Genomic DNA, 21100 nt, shown 5'->3' on the forward strand with positions numbered 1-21100 from the left:
CTGGGTGAACAAAGAAGTTCTCTAATCTTATTGTAGTTAAATTTATCAATCTTTTAAAATGTCGGTCCTTCTATATCTTGTTTAAGAAATCCCCAAATGGCAGATATTCTTTTATGCTTTCTAATTTCTGCATTTAAAATTTAAGACTTTCATGCACAAAGAGTTGAGTTTTGTGAATGGCATAAAGCAGTGACCCACTGTTACTTTTTTCCCAGATGGTAATTTTTTTCCAGATTCATTTATTAAACTCCTTTTCCCATTTATTAATCTAACATGCCACTTCTAACATTCTCCATCTTTATTTACCTTAAAAATTATTTCTGGCTATTCTTGGCCCTTTGTTTATTAATATATATTTTGGAATTTGCATGTCAAATTTAATACAAAGGCTACTTGGATTAAAACTGTTGAAGACCACAAAGAAGCTTTACAACTCAATTTGCAGTATTAGAAATTAAAAGTGAGGAATGTTTTATAAACAGGAAGACATACACACTCATTCTTTTGGCTATCAGAGCATTCTACAATGTTATATAGCCTCTGGAAAACTCCCCCCTCCTCATGACAGAATGCAAAAGGCAAAAAACGGCCTGAGTCAGAAATAGTTTTTAAGCCGGGCGTGGTGGCACATGCCTGTAATCCCAGCACTCGGGAGGCTGAGGCAGGATGATCATGGAAAGTTTGAGACCAGCCTGGGCTACAAAGTGAGCTCAAGGACAGCCTGAACTGCATAGCAAGACCTTGTCTCAAAGAGACAAAAAAAAAAAAAAAAAGAAAAGAAAAGAAAAGAAAAGAAAAGAAAAGAAAAGAAAAGATAGTTTTGACCTCATGAATCTTCTCTGAAGGTCCCAGAGATTTCCAGGAATTGTTGGGCTGGCCCACACTTTGAGAACTACTGGTCTCTGAATTCAATACAGCTCAACAAGATATTTACAAAATACAACAGATCATTAAAAAGATCATGTATCATGACCAAATTGGTTTCATCCTAGGGGCACAACGATGGTTCATAGAATGCATATCAATAAAAGTAACACACTATATAAATAGAATAAAAAAATCACATGATGATCTCAACAAATAGAGAAAGGACTTTAGGACTTAAAATGATAAAAGCCATTTATGACAAACCCATTGCCAATATCATATTAAATTCGAAAAACTGAAAGCATTCCCATTAAAATCAGAAACAAAATAAGGATGTTCACTCTTTTTTTTTTAAGGATGTTCACTCTTGTCATTCCTGTATTTCAAAATTTAGCCAGAGCAATTAGGCAAGAGAAGGAAGTAAAGAGGATTGAATAGGAAAAGAAGTTAAAATATCCTTATTAGCAGATGGCATGATCTTTCACAGAGCATCTAAAACAGTCCAGCAGAAAAGTCTTTGAAGTAATAAACAAACTTAGCAAAGTGGCAGAATACAAAATAAACACACAAATGTCACTAATATTCCTATACACCAAGAATGAACCAATTGAGAAAGAAATCAGGGAAACAATCTGATTTACAATAGCCTCAATAAAATTAAATGCTTCAGAACTAACCTGAATAATCAAGGAAGTGAAAGACCTTTATAACAAAAACTATAAACAGTGCTCTGAAAGAAGAGAGTGAAGAGGACATTAAAAAATACAAAGATATCCCCTATTCCTGGATAGGCAGAAATAACCTTATCAAAATGGTCATATTATAAAAGATGATATAAGGATTTAATGTAATCCCCATCAAAATACCATCAGCTTTTTTCACAGAACTATAAAGAATAATTCTAAAATATATATGGAAACAGAAAAGACCCAGAATAGCCAAAGGAATACTGGGCAACATAAGCAAGGCAGTAGGCATTATAGTCTTAGACTGCAATTTGTACTATGAAGCCACAAAAGTAAAAACAACACAGCACTGGCCCAAAAACTCATACTGACCAATGGAACAGAGGGCACAGAAACAACCTCAAGCACCTTCAGTCAGCTATCTTCAACAAGGTGGGCAAAAACATATGATGGAGGAGAGACAGATTCTAACAAATGGTGCTTGAAAAAGTGGTTATTAATATGCAAAGCAATGACTCTTAATCCATATCACTCACTCTGCACTAAAATTAAACCAAAATGGATCAGAGGTCTAGGTAGAAAAACAGAAACACAGAATCTACTGGGAAAAGAACTGGAAAAGCTCTGGTTTTTTTTGCGGATGGGGTGGTGGTTACTGGGAACTGAACTTACAACCTCATGCTTGCCAGGCAGGCACTGTGCTGCTGAGCTACATCCCCAGCCCAGTAAAGCTCTTGAAAACACAGGCATAAGCAAAGATTTCCCAAACAGAAGTTCACTGCACAAAAAATAATACCAAGAATCAACAAATGATATTTTACAAAGTTTCTACACAGCAAAGGAAAAAACCAACAGAGTGAAGAGGCAACCTACAGAGTGGGAGAACTTTTTTTACTAGTACTCCTAAGTTAATATTTAGAATATATAAAGAACTAAAAAAATTGGACTGCCAAAAATAAAAGACCCATTCAAAAATGGGCAGTTGTAGTGAATAAGACATTTCATAGAAGAAATACGAATCGCCAATAAATACATGACAAAATGCTCATCTGTAGTCATTAAAGAAATGCAAATCAAAGCACTCTTTTTTTGGGGGGGGTTCCTCTTTATTCTAGTGAAGTTCCTCTTTATTCTAGTGAAGAATGGCTGTTATTAAGAATTCAAAAAACAAATGCTAGTAGGGTTGTGGGCAAAAAGGAACCCTTATTCACTGTCAGTGGGAATGTAAACTAGTACTATCACTTTGGAAATCAGTATGGCTATTTCTTAGAAACAAAAAATTGAAATTCCATTTGACTCAGCTATCCCTCTCTTGGGTATCTTCCCAGAAGAGGTGCAGTTATCCCCCACAGCAATACATGCATATCCATGTATATAGTAGCACAGTTCACAGTAACGAAATCATGCAAGTAGCCTGTATGTCCACCAAGAGAAGAATGGATAAAGAAAATATAATACATAAACACACTACTCAGCCACAAAGAAGGATAAATTTGAGTCATTTCTAGGAAAACAGATGGATATTGAGACCATAATGGTAAGTGAAATAGGTCATTCACAAAAGAGTAAATATTGGATGGTCTCTGATACGAAAGAACCAGAATATAAATCATTTAAAGAACAAAATAAAGAGCCTTGTTAAGAAACAGGGAGGCAGACTGCAGAGATGAGGAGGGGATCCAGAGAAGGTGGGAGGAGGGAGGAGGAGGGACACACGAAATAAAAATGATCAAGATGTGATATCTACAAGCATGCACACATACATGTGCGTGCACAAGCACATATACACACACATCTCAAACCCTGAGCTGAAGGTGAGCACATTACTGCAGTGCACTACTATGTAGGGACGCCGCACAGCAGGGACACTAACCCTTTTTGTTGTATATGGCACTGTTTTCGCCAGGCGGTAGCTTGTCTTTTAACTAAGAATTTGAGTGCTACTTTAAAGGTAACGACCACGAAACAATATCTAATAGAGATATCAGCAGCAGATTACGCCAAGGTATAACATGAGCTCTGTCCACCAGTTACTACACAGAAAAGTTTAAACATCATTTTGAGTACTCAGGATAAGCTGTGGGAATAGCCAATTTTTCTTAATTTTAGAAAATGAAGTCGGGGGAGGAAGGGGATGAAAAAAGAATTAAGATACGTTATATACGTGTATCCACTCTCCAGGAGGAATGTGATCACTGAGGACCGCGAACATGTACCAACGCACATAGAAAATTTAATTAAAAAAGGAAACCATTATCTAACAACTCTAATCAAAGCTAAATGGATTTAAAATACTTAAAATACTAATGTCAAACATAAAAATATTGGGATGTGCATGTTTAAATATTTACTTAAATGCATGTTAGATAAAGTGTGAAAAAAAGGACTATGTCTACTTACTTTCCCAAACCAGGACTGAGTTCTTTTAAGTCTTCCAATGAAGGCGTTTGGCTCAAAAGCTTCTTAAACAGAGCCAGTGGGAAAGGGATGTTGGCAACATTGCAGTTGAAAAGGGAAAGTCCACAGAGCATGCCAAAGAAAAAGTATCTCTTCTTCTCAAATTTAGGCTGAAAAGAATAAGAATCAAAAAGCATTATGGTATTTCTAATCACTACAGGAGAATGTTTATTTTAGGTAAGTCCTTTTTCCCATTTTGTAAAATGAAATTGTCAGTTAATGCCCATAAATCCTACGGTGAGATGATTTAGCATTTATATTCGGTCACTAAACTGACACAAGTCCTTGCCATAGTTTTGGTTCAAAGCATACCAGCAATAGAGGCATATTAGTCTTAGTAACCCTTACAACTACGTATAATTTCTTTCCATGACTCTGGTTTCAAATTCATTGAAAAACAAGAAAGAAGCAGGATGTGTACAGAGAAAGAAAGGTTTCCACACACTCCATACATTCTAAAACTGATCAAAAGCATACACGTGTGGACAGACACAAGGAACCCAGGGAAAGGGACCCATTTTAAGGAAAATCATCACCCTATTAAAACTGAAGATCATTTCATACTCAGTGTCAGTAACTTCTCTCCTACTATGAAATATCTAGATGACCTACTTTTCTATGACATGCAATGTGTTTACTTCTGTCATGGAATACAAACACAATAAAGAGGGCCAACCTTGACTGGAAACCACATGTAGGAAGCCTCTTCGGGATATATGAACATTCCATATTCTGGCCGAGTAATCTCTTCAAACAGACAGTAGAAGAATTCTGTCTTGACTCCTCCCAGGTCATACCCAATCTCTCCACTAAAGGAAACCTGAGGAGACAGCAGGTCATGCATCATTCCCAGCAGTCTGCACTGCTGTGTACGAAGTCTTCTTTCAGACCAGTGAAAGAATAACTGTGGCCCCAAGTTTTTGGTAGGCACTGTGGTAAGCATCTCACTATCATTTCAATCTCCCCATTAATTCTATGAGAGTAAGGAGGCTTTGAGAATTTAAATAACTTTCCCAAGTTTATACAACAGCTTGGAGGGGCCAAGCCTAGAATTAACCCTGTCATACCCCAGCACCTGTGCAGTCTTTACCACTAAATTGACTTCAACTGGCATCACTGTCATAATCCATTAAATCTAATGAAAGTGAAGAGAGAGAGATCATAAATATTAGTATTTCAGAGAGCTAAAACCAAGAACTTGCATAAAGTGTGTAGATGTGATGGTTTACTGTTTGAAGAGGCAGAAGGCCCCTGTTGACATCAGTCTCTAAGATGAGTCTATCACCTGTGCTCACTCAGTCACCTTCTCCAGTTCCTGATTTTTCTGCTGAAATCCTTCACTTCACCTTACAAATGCATTAAGGTTTCCCTTCTTCTCAAAAGGAAAACAAAAAAATCCTAACACATCATCTCCAACCAGGACAATCTGGCTTCTTCTACTCTACAATGGCCACCTTTAGAAAACGAGTGCTGACTTCCAAAGCTCCTTTCTTCTTCAATGTTCCCTGAGGACAATGAACCTCTTTTTTTGAGACAGGATCTTGCTTTGTAGTTCAGTCTGGCCCTGAACTCTTTATGTAGCCCAGGCTAGCCTTAAACTCACGGCAATCCTCCTGCCTCAGCTTCCCAAGTGCTGGGATTACAGGCATTCACCACCATGCCCGGCTACCATGAATCTCTGATTTCTAATCCCATGCTCTTTTTCTCATGTCTCACCCCGATTTCACTACCACCCTGTATCCTCCAGGACCCCACATTTTTCCATACACTTTTCTCTAGCTTGCTCTTATGAAGCATTCTTCGGGTTTTTCCTTCTTTTCCTAGTGGCTTAATCCTGGAATTGACCCTGGTTCTATCCAGGCATTTCTGCCTTCTCTCTGCTCTTTTCCTCACTTTCTGTTAAAATTCTGCTACCTATAGCCACTTAACTTTCCAAGCCCTGTATCTTCTCTCATGGCAGATGCTCTTTGCCATAGTTCTGTTCAACATTTCTACCTGGATATTCTCCAGAAGACCCCAAAATCTCTTACTGGCTTTTTTTGGACATATGATTCTTCCATTCGCCAGAGGTGCAATTTTCTTTTTTTTTTTTTTTTTTTTTTTGTACTGGGAATTAAACTCAGGTCCTTGCACTTGCCAGGCAGATGCTGTGTCACTGAACTAAATCCTTGGCCCAAGGTACAATTTTCAACCTCAGTGAAATATTTAAAATCTCTGCAGTAAGACCAGTTGTCAAATTATTCTTCTCCCTATCACAGGCAAGCTGCTTGTTCTCACAAAATTATCAGAAGGATTAAATGGGGTAGTATATGAAATCTCTCACACAGCGTGTGGAAAATGGTCAATGTCCAAGGAGTGTTATCTGAATTTAAAACATAGAAAAGTAATACCTAGTCTACCATCAAAACATCCTACTTAGTAAGTGTTAGCAGGCCAAATAAGTCTCAAATAGGAAGTCTACTGCCTGCTAGTTGGGCCCAAATCCCAGCTCTTAACACTTACCAGTTGTGTTAGTGCTGGGTAATTGCCCTAATAATTCTGTACTTTAGTTTTCACATTTAAAAACTGAGGCAAAAACAGAACCTACAGCACAGTGTTGCTGTGAGAGTTAAACAAGGAAGTGTGAAGCACTTTACGACACTTCTTAGCACAGGGAAGCATTCTACAGATCTGTTGTTACTATTCTTTGTCAAAAACCTACTAGACTGAGATAAGCTGAACAGTACTTACAAGCAAAACCATTGATGAACATTTATCATATAGTTAAATCCACAACTATATCTCAAAATAACTCTGAGTCAATAAAAAGCAAGTTGTCTCTTGCAATCTAGGTTCCTGATCACAGCAGCAACCTACCCTAACTCCATGCTGATTGCTATCCTTATGACGTGGCGATCAGCCAGGTGCATTGGACTATCTACCTGCCCTGGTCAGAGATAATAACCATTTTACCTGCTGCTTTAAGCCACAGGTACTAAGTGCCCATAGGTAGGTAATGAGAGAGTCAGGGAGGCCCCAAACAGACCAGCTTTGCAGCAAAGAGAGATCTTTTCCTCTCTGAGATCCTTTGTTCCTTTTGTTTATGATTTTTTTATTCTTTCAACAGCAAAAAGTGTAAATGAAAATACTTTACCCATAACTCCCTCCTCAGGTCTTCATTCTCAAATCTACTCAGCTGATTCAGTACATCCTCAATCAAGTGCTTCCTTCTAACTCGGAGATCAAAAGTGGGCATAAAAGCTAATCCAGACTCTTCTTGTTCCAATATTCCCGCCAAACAAGCTGCAAGTTTTTTCTCCTAGGGAAAAAATGGTTAGTTTCATTTTGCTATTTGCCCTCTTTAAGTAGGAATTTATAAAAAAGAATGAATCTGTTCTTCGTAACTACTCATCTGAAAAAGGGGTAGGAGAGAGACACAGACAGAATATCCATTTTGAAACCATACTGAAATTTGGGATCACTGAAGGCTGTGGCTTTTGGCACAACAAAGAACAACCAAGTATACCGTTCTATAAAATTATCACTGGCATCTTGTTTAAAATTAGAAAGAATAGGCTACAAGAATTGAAGCAAAACAAAGTTTTTGTATCTTTCATTCTCTTTTGTTAACTGTTTCATTAATGATCATACTTAGAACTCATAAATCTATATTTTAAAAACATATGAAAGTACATACACACATGTATCTGCATATGTAATAGTAAAAGTGATAACATACAGCTTATGTGACAAGCACTGTTCTAAATGCTTTACTTATTAACAAATTTAATCCTAATAAATACAGTGGGGTAGGAATTATCTGATATATCATCTAGGCTTCTTTTTTTTTTTTGGTGCTGGGGCGTGAACTGAGGGCCTCAAACATGTTAGGAGCACACCTCCAGGTATACCCTCAGCTTCCTAGGTACTTTTAGTTGTCCAATTTTAAGTACAGAATCATGCTGCAGGATGTAATGATACATAGAATGACTTCAACTGTAATAGTACAATGAAAAAGAGCAACTTTTTATAACTTTTATTATGTCACCACCAGAGTATGAGCCAGTTGTGAGGTCCTAATTTCAAGATGTCTATGCCACCTTTATTCATGCTGTGTATCTTTTCATTAGAATGAGCATCCTTAAACACTGGGGCTAGTTCTAATCAAGCCCAAGTTTGTTATACCCCTTTGAAAACTATTCAGACAACTATAGGCTGCTACTGCTAACTGCAAATAAAAACCTACAACTAGCCCAGTTGTTCAAGGTCTGCCCCTTGCTACTGAGCCTTAGTATGTCTTAAGGCCAACCCAACTCCAATTTGACAATCTGCTTGGCTTTGAATGCCACAAACATTAATCACCCCCAAAATATTACACTCTAAAGGCATTATCATGTGATTTATGTTAATGAAGCAAAGAAATAGGCATACATACCTGTATTTTTAGAAGTGAGTCGGCATACAGTAGCTTAACTTTTGACAGAATATTAAAGATAAATGGAAATTGACTGAATATGACACAACACTGTATATCTACTGAAGTATCCTAAAAAACAGAAATGATGAGAATGCTGATCAATTAAAAGGACAGAGAACTTTTACAGTTTACCTCATAGCTTTAAACCCCTTCTAATTTAAGGTTTCCATACTTCCAGCCACGGCAATCAAAAGTCCTGGTCAGTAGCACTTGCAGTAAAAAATGTGTTCAACATTTATTTTATCTTATCTTTTTTGTTTTGTTTTGTTGAGACAGGGTCTTGCTCTGCAGTTCAGGCTGGCCTTGAACTCACTTTCTAGCCTAGGCTGGCCTAGAACTTGCAGTGATCCTTCTGCCTCAGCTCCCAAGTACTGGGATTACAAGCATGTGCCACCACAGCTGGCTTAACACTTATAAACATAAGGTATACAAACCTAGTGTTTTCGATGCCCATTTATTAATTAATGATAAACTTTGAATGCTTTTCAAAGAGTCTGTTTAGCTGCAAAGAGTCTGTTGCTGCATGTGAATTAGCTTAGACGGATTTGGTAAACAGGGGGATGATAAATGTGGATAGCTGATTCATGCCTTCTCCTGGGCAAGGGTTGATATACTGAGTGAGATACTGTCTTAAAAAAGTAAAAAGTGAAAAGAGCTGGGATATGATGAGAAAAGGCTTGGAGTTCAATCCCCAATGCTAGAAGAAAAGAGGGGAGGGGAGTGGTTGTCAGTTACACTATCAGAGTAAATAATAAACATACTTAATAGAATAAAATTTTATCCAATTGCCGGGCATGGTGGTACATGCCTGTAATCCCAGCACTTGGGAGGCTGAGACAGGAGGATTGTTGTAGGTTTGAGGCCAGCCTCAGCTACAAAGCAAGTTCAAGGCCAGTCTGAACTGCACAATGAGACCCTGTCTCAAAAAGACAAAAAAAAAAAAAAAATATTCAATTGCCAAAGACCCAACTTTTCATGGACATAAAGAATATCTAAGAGGAAGGGGAAGGAAGGGAAGTGGGAAGAAGGTGAGGGGAAAGGAAAGCAAAGGAAAGGAAAAAGGAAAGAAAAAAGGAAAGGAAAAATGTCTAGTCGGCTCTTGCACTGGCAAGAAGAACCCTCTATCTGTATATCAAGAAAATAAAAAGGGACCCTATACCAGGACCCTTCCTCAAGGCTGCAGGCCTTCACTGAATTGCACTATGGCCACCTTAAGGGTGTGGTGTCAGTAATGCCCATCCTCCTCTGATCAGAGTATGATCAGATTTCTATCTTATTCCTTTTGTACAGTCTCATAGTCCCAGAGCAGTCCTCCTGAGCTGCTTGGCCAATCAACTGAAGTTTCCTCCTGGTATCTGTCACTTTTACATGTGCTCTGGCTATAAAACTGCACAGCTTTTGAGGAGACTTAGTTTTCTCATTAGTCCATCTATTAAACTGTGTGATTTTGACGAGTATAGGCTTTTCAAAAATTCATGTACAAAGTTGCAGCAGAAATGCTCACATTATGTAATTACAAACATACAGTATTTACCAAGTTCATTTTCCAAGCGGATCTTCTATATGCTTCTCCATAAAAATTGAGCCAGTCAGTCAGTTCATCTACTTTGAAAATCTTTTCAGGCAGTTGATACTTAGTTTGGTTTACCTTAAATAAAGTACGATGCATGAGAAAGTTTTATACTTAAAAACACTTTGCTTAGTGGTTGTTAATTATACTATCAGAGTAAATAACCAACATTCTTAGTAGTCAGAATAAAATTTTATCCAATTGCCAGACCCAAATTTTCATGGACATAAAGAGTATCTGAGATTTAATAGTCATGGCTAATGTCATAATGATAAACTTTTAATTCACAGGAAAATTTTGAAGAATTTTAAGTTCAAAGGAAAAAAACACACGAAGCCAAGGTACTCAGGCCTCTTTCTTTATAGCTTAACAATATGCTATTTAGACATGTTCTCAATTCTAAGGCATGCACAGAACACTGTCCTACTAGAGCATGGGGAATTTCCCAGCCCTCCATCCCAGGAGAGCATCAGGATTATTCACATACACAGATACACACACACCTGCATGCACATGCACAGATACATGAGCACACTGGTATTAGTGAGTGAGGATGCTGAATAATAATGACACTAGGTGCTTTAGACATTAGTGACCATTATTAGTGCTTGACCTGGGTAAAATAGACATAGTCCTGGCCTGAATTACTAATTCTTAGGAGGTCCTCTGAAAACCATTTTTCCTGGGTACATTGAGTCCATTCATACAGAATATTCTTCCTGACCTTCACTCAGACCCCAACTAATCTAGGCCTCCCTGGGTTACCACCTGAAGCCACTTCATGCCTGTAACTATGGTCCTCTGGCCTCTGCTCCTCTCAACCTTGCACTGGCATTAGTCTCCAGGTTCCTCAGAGTCACTGAGAAAGTAAGTGCTTCTCAGGACTTCTTGAGATTGCCCCGAGCCCCTGAGTTGGAAAGTTTTTTTTTTTAATTTTATCTTAAAGGAAAAAAAAAAGTAAAACAAAATTTCAAAACAAGATAATGGAGAATAACAATGGTTAATACACTGCATATTGTTATCTTTAAATTAGTTACAGAACAAGATATCTGCATTTAATTGTCTAAATAATATTAGCACAAACCTTTCTTTTTAATGAACTAAGAGAAATTACTAGCATAACGATCTTAACTATTGTGTGTGTGTGTGTGTGTATGTATATTCCCCCCATCTTCTGCGCTGGAAAGTTTGGTATCAAGTAGTCTAGTGTCACTAGTTAGGGACAAAAGGAAATCAGGAACTCTTGCTGCTATTTCAGCATTTCTCATGATGCTCTTTTTTAAGGGTCTTTTTTTTTTTTTTTTGAGACAAGTTCTCACTATATAGCCCAGGCTGGCCTTGAACTGATGGCAATCCTCCTGTCTCAGCCTCCCAAATGCTGGGATTATAGGTGTGTATCACTACACCCAGTTATCATGATGTTCCTTTTAAGTGACAAGCATCAGAAGACATTTCCCTTGAGCTCTTCAATAAATTTCTGTTTTTCTAATACTGTGTTTTGAGTATCTTTCCCCTTTAAGAACTGTCCAAGATAGCCATTGTTTTCCAATAGTATGGCAGGCTTTTTTCTTTAGCAATATGATAGATTAGGTACCATGAGCCATCAAATACAATTAGAAATGTAGGAGAAACAGTCATTTATGACATTACTGATTTTATGAGTAAAGATGGAGTAATGAGATCCAAAACCAAGTGAAGATGGCACTTGCCTTAAGCGTATTTGTCAAATCAACTCAATCTGAACTTCAATTTTTCAGCGTTTGGGGATTAAAAAAAAGGAAACAAAGCCCAGACTTTCCAAATGTGGAACTCAATAAAAGAACACACCTTCATAAACCAGGGGCTCAAAGGATGAGTGAGGCTGACCTAGGAATGAATGTTTTTTTCTTTCATCCTATAGCAAATCACCTCCACCTCAACCTTAAGACCATAGAGCAATTCCAGGAAGTTTCAAAAATGCTGAGTTGGGGGAAAATACTCCCTACAAGATTTGTAATTACTAAAGGACTCTTCTACAAATTTGCACACCAACTCCTATCACCCAGAGATCTAAAAACCTTTAAGGATTTAAGTGTTTCCAGAAGCCTGGAAGAAACAAATTTTCCCTGAAGAAATCTTACCCATTAAATAATTCCAAAAGATAAAGTTCCAAGGAAATGGGAGATCATTCACACATGCAGGTCACAAAACACATGAGAACGGAGACACTAGAAAGCACCGTCCAGAAAAATATAAGATGACAGAAACTGTCCTACAAAACCTTCAAATACCAGATTACAAGGCATATACATTTAAATAATGAAAGGAAAGCTGGAAAAGAAAAAAATGTAGGAGGATGCATTCCATTCATAAAAATTTTAAAAACTGAAAAATTTAACATCATGATGTCTAGAGAAATACATACAGTATACATCATCATACAACAACAGAAAGGGAATGATAAACCCCAAAGCCAAGATCATGGCTACATCCGGGAGGTGTGTATGGGGTACAATCTGTGAGGCATACATAAGCATTTCAAAAGTATTGGAAATATTTTATTTTTTAGGTTACACTGATGTTTATTGCTTTCCTTTAAACTATATGTAGATTTTCTACACAGTTGTTCCTCAGTGTCTGTGAGGGATGGGTTCCAGGACCCTCTGAGGACACCAAAATTCACGCATGCTCAAGTCCTTTAGCAATATGATAGATTAGGTACCATGAGCCATCAAATACAATTAGAAATGTAGGAGAAACATTATATAAAAACACACAGCACAAGTGTACAATCTAAGCAATCCTCCCATATACTTCAAGCACTTAGACTACTTCTAATATTTAATGCAATGTAAATGCTATGTTACAGTTGTTACACTGTTTTTATGGAATAATGAAAAAAGTCTGTACATGTCTAGTACAAACACAACTCTTTTCCTCAAATATTTAATCTAGTTAAATCTATAGATGTAGAACTCATGGATACCAAAGGCTGACAATATATCGCTTTACATGGGTGATATAATTCACATAAACATTTAAAAACACCAATATAAACATCACTGTTTCGTGAGTCTGCTTAAGACTCAAGCCAGCTAAAAGAAAGAGAATTTTAACTGCCAAATACAGTACAGACATGAAGTTTTCTAAATGACTCCTTACCCTATGCAGTTTTTTCAGTATTTCTAGAAGAGTTTTCACGTGACAGTTATTCACATCACTTTCACTCCAATAATGCAGCTGAGAGCTGAGAGCTCTTTTAAACATTTGGACCAGGTTGCTAAAACCAGATTCTTGCAGAGTTGCCCAATATTCCTCTGAGGAATAAAAAAACTGCAAATGTAACTTCTAGGATGTAGTTTTTCTCTTGGATCCTTAAAGGTAAAAAAGGATCAATATTTCCCTCAAATCATAAAGTATTATATATCATAGTTACAAAGACATATTTTTAATAAATTCTTCAGTGGATAGTACAACTGATAATTACTATACAGCTATTTAAAAAGTACTGGTGATGTTAGATTTTTAAATACTGGGGAAATTCCTTGACAGTTAATAGAAGTACAAATTTAATCTGTGGAAAAAAAAGACAAAATTAATTACATTCTTTGTCCAGATCAAACAGCATAATTAACAACTGAATTAAGAATTGTTTGTGATTATATAGCCCTTTGTCAATTCCCAGCCTGTTTTAAACTCTTAAAAAATATCTTTCAGAATTTTATCCTGGGCAACCCACTTATGCCTCCTTCTGTCCCTCTCTCAGACACAAGTTTTTTTCCCCTCAATAAATATATTCTGCTTTTAAAAAAAAAAAAAAAACACTTTCCATACTATCTAGATTGAATAAAACGTAAGAATGGACTTCCATGGGCTCAATACACTGTATATGGCAAAAACTTAAAATCTGCTCATACTCCTAGAGGTTAATTTCTTATGTACTGGAAAGACAGGAAATGAGCGAAAAAATCAGAATATGAGGTAGCCCAAAGGACAAGTGACCTAGGTTCCTAATAAACAGAAGAGTTGTTTGATACTTTTGGGAGAAGTAGAAAAATTTGAATATAGTTTGGACATTAGATAATGTTATGGAATTATGGTTAATTTTCTTAGATATGATAATATGTATTGTAACATAGGATCCTGCTTTCTTAGATGAATACTGTCCAGCAACAAGGAATGAAATTTTACATCTTCAACGATAAGCAAAATCAAAATGCAATCTGTACACAGACAGAGCACACAAATGACCACATTAATTGTTGACTGTTAAAGATATAGGATATGTGGGTAATCACTGTACTATTCTTTCAACTTCTCTATGCTTGTGACACGTTTTATAATGAAAATTTGGGGACAAAGGATCTCACAACCGAGCCATGCAGTACTATTCTCAAGAAATCTAAAAAGGTGCTAGAATAACCTATTTTAGGTGATCACAGTAATTTTTATAGCATCCTTACAGAATGCTAAGAACATGAGCACAGGAATGCAATTATAATCATCTAAGTTTTGCCATAACTTTACTAGGCGTACTTGAGAAGACAGGGCAAGTACTGTCAACTATGAATCATCAATCTTACCCAGAACTCCTGACGACTGGTCACTCATTTTACAAATCATCTCTGCAAATGGAACCACCAGATTCTCCCAATTGTTAGAATCATGCATCACAGGACATTCTGGGAGAAGGATGAAAACTTCTAAAGCTTCTCGGTGTGGAGAATAATATGGTAGGTTTTTGAGCAGATTATCCCTGAGACAGGTGGTTATCTGTGGTCAGGAAAAATCAGGGAAAATGCATTCAAAACTTAGCAGGAATTGGGTGCAACTTACTCTAAAAAACAAGGTATAGAGCCTGCAAGTTCATTCCACTAGGAATTTATAAGAATCACTCAGTTTGTCCAAAACCCATGTTGACACCCATTTTTCCTGCCTCCCAAATGCTGGAGGTCTAGATATGTGAGCCGTGTTCTCCCCATGCAACTGCTGGGTATGTGAAGGAGATTAGGAAGAAATCACATATGCAAAAGAGACACAGGGTGAGCAATGGATTCAGAATTCTCAGTAATTACTACACTATATTCTACCTTTCAGTTCACAATGTCACACCTTTTTTCATATGTGTGGTACTGTAGATTGAACCCAGGGAGCGCTAAGCTGTATCTCTATCCTCTTCTATTTTTGAGACAGGGACTTGCTAAGTTGCCCAGGCTGGTCTGGAACTTGTGATTCTCCTGCCTCAACCTCCCAAACAGGTGGGATTACAAGAGTGAACCACTACACACTGCTCACACACTTCTTTTTTTATTTTTTGGGAGACAGGGTCTCACTATGTAACCCAGGCTGGCCTCAAACTCATGGTGATCCTCCTGCCTCGGCTTCCTAAATGATGGATTATAGGGATGCACCATCACGCCCAGCCTCTTACACTTCAGAAGAATGTGTCAGAACCCAAGAAAGCAAAATAAAATAAAAACAAACAAACAAACAAAAAACCCTAAACAAACCCAACACAGCTCATCTTCTTGGAAGACTGCCTATCTTGACCATAACTGCTAGTGTCCAGCCCTTCCAGTCTCCTTGTAGTTTCCCCAATTCAGAATAAACTGTTCAGGAAAAGCCCAAATTGAATTCTGAATTATTGTTATGTGTGCTCATAACACTACTTGTTGGCATTAATCATTTGTTTAAAAACCCACTATGAAGACCAGCTAGTACTTATGGAATACCGTTTGTTAGATTAGTATATATTCATTGGTCATTAATCCTTGCAGTTTCTTTAGAACACAAGGTTCATGATTAACCCCGTTTGATAATAAGAAATCTGTGCTTCAGAGAATTTAAGGTCACATGGCTTCATGGAATCTCAGATATTTCTGACTCTAAAACTCAAGCTCTTAATCACTAAAGTATGAGGTACTGGCTGAATGAGATCCCTAAATGTATAAATTCTTGTATTTATTTTTATATTAGAACATTTATTGGGCTCCCAATGTGAGGGCGGAGCTAACGTGTACTGACAACTATTTTAACATCTCAATGCACAGGACACTCCTGTCTGCTCATTAGCCATAACCCAAACCTGCCACCCTCTTCCAATATTTACAACAATGTGATCATTATTAAGCCACTTTTGGTGTCCCCCACACCATGCTCTAGGATTCATCCTCCTGGCTGCATGGAAGACTCTTCCCCAGGGTAGCCACCTGAAAACTTCCCCTTCCTTCACCACCTTGTTTTCAGGACCCTATGTGAAGCTGACCATTTACTGACCTAGTAACACTGGAACCCATCTGAAAAAACTTCTGTGGACCAGCTATGGTCTGAGCTAGGCATTAGGGAAGACAATGCTCTATAAAGCATACCTGGTCTTCATACCATCACCTGCATCTATGTATCTGTCTCCCTAACTAAACCAAGATCTTCTAAAGGACAGGGAGCATGCCTCTCATTTTCCATCAAGAGTCATTACCGTACATGACAGATACAGAAACAGAGGGAGACCAAAGTATAACACCAAGTATTTGAATGTTTGATGAGTAAATGGAAGAACAACAGAGTGTGCAAGCCCCATAGTACAAAATCTCCAGATGGAAATACTATAGGGCTTATAACCAAATTCTCCCCATCCGAAACAACAGGAGAAGAATGCCCTAAGAGTATGTCATGTGCTCATTATATCCTATTTTTCTGGCATAACCAAGTAAGTAAGATAGGTTCTTTGTTCCTTCAGATGCAAAGGTGGACTTCTATTTTTGATGAACATTTTATGGCTGTATTCATTGACAAGGACTCAGAATTTTATTGCAAGTAAATTAAATAGACCCCATCAGAAGGATTTTAACTAATCAAATCAATAAGCAGGATCAAATACTGATAAAAGAGTTCTTAGGTAGTTCTTGGACTAATGCTACAGGTACCACTAAGTTCTAGAGTCATGATAAAGGGATACAATTAGGTTTCCATTTTACTTCACATCCCTAACTGGTCCAGGTTCTCCCTAACTCAACAGAATTAAACTTACCACATCCCCTTGAGAGAAAAATGTGACTTAACTTTCAGCTAACGTAAGAGCATGGCTGTGGCAGGCAGAGCAACAGAACAGGCAAAGGAGCTAGGGGGAATGAGGGGGTGATAGGAACAAGACTAGGAAAGACAGATACAGGAATAGGGAGACCAAAAGATGAGAGGTGGCATAGGAGAGGAGAGAGAAAGGAGGAAGGGGGAGGGGGAGGGGGAGGGAGAAGAAGAGGGATGGAGAGGACAGGGGAAATGAGAGAACCAAAAGATGGGGGTGGCACAGGGAAAGAGGAGAGGGAAGGGGAGGAGGTACAGGAAGCACCATCCCTATATTAACCAGTACAACAGAACAGGGAAATAAAATAAAGCCTGCTTCAAGAAAGGCTAAATTAACAAAGAAAATATATTTGAAACATCTACAAGTGGAAAACAGGAGATACTAGTAGCAGTGCTGAAGCAGGAAATATTCAAGCCCTGCTGTAGGAGCAGTACCATAAAAACATTAGAGAGCCTCCGGAAGAGGGAAAGTACAATGGAATGAGACAGGAAGAAACCAGGGAGTTCTTGATGAGGGAGAAGTTCATATAAGAAAACATTCTTATTTCTGTAATTATCCTTAAAAGAACTGCATATAAAATGTTTTTATTCTAGTTGCCAAATCCAATAAATCCTTAACTTTCTGCAGCCCTAAGCTGAAAAAATTTCCTTTAGAATGTTTATGTATGTATGCAAGCATGTGTGATTTGTGTAAAGACGTACTATTTACACTATCTATAACCCATGTGACTACTATGTTAATGTAAACACCTTAAACGGCAAACTCCTCAATGCTAGCTCAGCTTAAGTCAATGTGAATGAACTACAGTCTCAGAGTCTTTTAAAAGAAAATAAGAAAATACTTCTGAAATTTTAAAGTCTTATAAGAAAAATTCTATGGTATTTTCTTTCACCGTGTTAGTAATCCAGTCCTTCTGGGTTAGTTCCTTGAAAGTATTTCTTGCTTTATTTAAATCCAAATGAACAGATATGGTTTCTGCAGCCACTCTGTAGAAGAAAAATGATAACTGGATAAATAAGAAAGGACACTTCAAAATCAAGTATTTTACTAGAGTATCTGGAGGCAAAGCTTCTTCTAGAGTTTATCCCATTTTGATAAAAGTATCTTTTAACTTTGTAATACCTATAAGGAATTGAATAAAATGAAAAACGGACCAAAATATTAATTATGAAGCAATGTAGAAAACAACATAATCTCCATACATAAGCACACATGCACAAGCACACCAGGAAGTGAACCTAGGGCCTTGTACATGCTAAGCATATGCTCTACCACTGAATTACACCTCCAGCCTAGCCCCAATTTTTGTATAAAATGTGTATGTGCTAAATCTGACTTTTATTTTTATTTTTTTTAGACAAGGGCTCACTATGTGCTCTGGGTTACCCTTGAATTTGTGGTTCTCCTGCCTCAGCCATCCAAGTAGTTGAGATTACAGGTGTGTGAAACAGCACCCAGCTGGTACTCTGCTTTTGTTTTCTGTAGTACAATGGGCTGAACACACAGCCTTAAGCACACTAGGCAAGTAGCTTGCTGAGATACATGCTGAACCCTTCTAATCTTTTAAAAAACAGACAGGATTTTGCTAAATTTCCCAGGATGGTCTCATGCCTGTAATTCTCCTGCCTCAGCATCCCATGTAGCTGGGATTATAAATTTATGCAATTATATGCAGCTTAGGAGACAGAGATTATGGAAATTTTTAATTTTATTTTTGTGTATATTTTCTTTGTGTATGCAGTAGAAGCTTCTTCTGTGCTAGGTAAGCAACTGACCACTAACCCATTTTCCCACTCTGCTGCATTTTTGACATTTTATTCCACAAACAGATACTTGTTTTTATTGAAAAAAAAAAGATAATTGACTTTTGGTCTAGAAATTTTTTTAAATGTGCATATAGTATTTAATAGAACCTTAATTTATTAAATAAATTACCTTTCTGTTAAGAAACTTCCAGTCAGACAAGCAGAGGATGAAAATATCTCTCGGATTTCCCTACATTAAGAAAAAGTCAGGGGTTAATAAACTAAATCATAAAATATACCTCTTAAAGAACGACATATGATAAATAACACGTGCTGTAATTGTTCTTCTAATTTCTTCCTCTTTTTTTGAGAGAAGTTCTTGCTATGAGTTCAGGCTGAACTTAAATTTACTATGTAGCCCAGGGTGCCCTTAAATCTCCCAGCAATCCTCCTGCCTCACCCTCCTGGGTACTGGGGTTACTGGCATGTACTGCCTTATTCAGCTATCCTCCCTCAATTTTCTGTTTGCATACTACCCTGGCAGCTAAAAATCTGCCTCATTGGCAAAATCTCTTTCCAAACATGGAAACAGAAAGGTACAGAGGCAGAAAAGCCTCAGGAAAGAGTAAAAGACCTGATCTGGGGTCAGAACCTGCCAGGACGAATGAAATACACATATTCCACTTGAAAGTCACCAGCCTTATTTATCACTGTTTTACTGAAGTAGGAACAAAACAAACTACCAAGTTGAAGAAATCTTAGCAGTATAGAAATGCTTCATCATTTCTGCTCTGCATATTACAAAACAGCTTTGCTGTATAGCTATTTCCAGAGTATGAAAGCAAGATTTAAAATTATTTCTAACAGAAAGATGACTAGAAGGAGCACAATCTTTATAGTCTGTAGAAATTCTATGGTTTAGAGCAGGAATGCCCTAACTTTTCAGTTGTAAAAAGTAGTTCTCAGAGCAGGAACTGAGAAATGTCACAAAATATACTTACTATTAGAACCCATGGTGTATGGAAACATACTGAAAACCCTGGGAAGTCCTACGGTAAAGAAAGCTGTCCTCAGGCTTACAGACTAATTGTGACAACTATCTTTAAGTGTCCCCTTGGCTTGGATATGGTACTCAGGTATTTGGTAAAACATTATTCCAGATGTTTCAATGAAGACTTTTTTTAAGGAACAACTACCATTTAAATCAGGAGACTTGAGTAAACCATGTTAGCCCACATAACATGTGTGGGGTATCTCTCATTCAATCTGAAGGCCTTAAAATAAAAAAAATCAGCTACTCAAGAAAAAGGAAATTCTGTCTCTAGACTGCCATTAGACTCAAGCTACAACATCAGCTTTTCCCTAGGTTTCCACCCTGCACACCCACACCAGAGATTTATATTTGCCAAACCCACAATTACATGAGCCAAGTGCTTAAGATCATTTCAATCAATCTCTCTCTTGTTCTCTGAAGATATATATCCTATTGGTTCTCTCTGTCTGGTAACAATGATTAATCCACTAGAGGACCACAGAATCTTACACCCATGTTGTGCAGAATCAGTTTAGGAAATGCTGCTTTAAAGACAGAAGCATAATTAGACACGTGGGATGCACATATGTACCTTTTAGTATTCTGCCACTGTTTAGTTCCTACATCATCAATCCATCTCTTTACAGTCCCTTCATTCAATGTAAAAATTTTCCTCCTCAGATTAACATAGGAATTCTGTAAACAAAAAATTAAAATATAATAATTTCAATACATAAGATATAGGTACCCAAATTTTAGCCACATTCTAAGAGTAAAGGACAATACTGTATGCTTTTTGTTTTTGAGATGGGGTGTATGTCACCCAGACTGATCTCAATCTCCAGAGTTTAAGTGAATTCCCTTGCCTCAGCTCCCAAATGGGATTACAGGCTCATACCACCTCATCTGGATGTTTTTAAAATATGGATAATATAGCCTTTGACAATCACACAGTGAGACTCTACCAAAAAGTTATCAACATCTGCATGGTTGCCACTTTCTTATCCAATAGGGCTTAGATTCAAAGCAAGTATCTCTGAGGGTCCCAATACTCTGCCCTGTACATAAGTACAATCCAATTAAACAGAACAGTGGGTAACCTTGAGGGGCAGAGCCTAAAAGGGTTGTGTGTATGACAAATTTGGTTTCTCTTAGTAAAGTACGATAGTGAAGTTGTGGATTGATTATTCTCAAGCTTATGAACCTTGACTTCTTTTAGTACCACA

At 37.5% G+C, this 21100-nt stretch overlaps 1 protein-coding gene across 1 annotated transcript in view; it reads right to left on the minus strand.

Moving 5' to 3' along the window:
* The window catches only part of Herc5 (HECT and RLD domain containing E3 ubiquitin protein ligase 5), a gene marked incomplete at its 5' end in the record, with an annotated part of 36935 nt that overhangs the window by 6814 nt on the left and 9021 nt on the right, over positions 1 to 21100 (minus strand). Inside the window, 10 exon segments of the mRNA XM_013502750.1 lie at positions 3954 to 4120; positions 4687 to 4830; positions 7144 to 7308; positions 8425 to 8535; positions 10001 to 10114; positions 13178 to 13332; positions 14599 to 14788; positions 17989 to 18082; positions 19032 to 19091; positions 20467 to 20570. Of these exon segments, the coding sequence (XP_013358204.1) occupies positions 3954 to 4120; positions 4687 to 4830; positions 7144 to 7308; positions 8425 to 8535; positions 10001 to 10114; positions 13178 to 13332; positions 14599 to 14788; positions 17989 to 18082; positions 19032 to 19091; positions 20467 to 20570 (1304 nt within the window).

This window comes from Chinchilla lanigera, unplaced genomic scaffold (assembly GCF_000276665.1).
Source record: "Chinchilla lanigera isolate Chin_1 unplaced genomic scaffold, ChiLan1.0 scaffold00073, whole genome shotgun sequence".
In the NCBI taxonomy this organism is placed as follows: domain Eukaryota; kingdom Metazoa; phylum Chordata; class Mammalia; order Rodentia; family Chinchillidae; genus Chinchilla; species Chinchilla lanigera.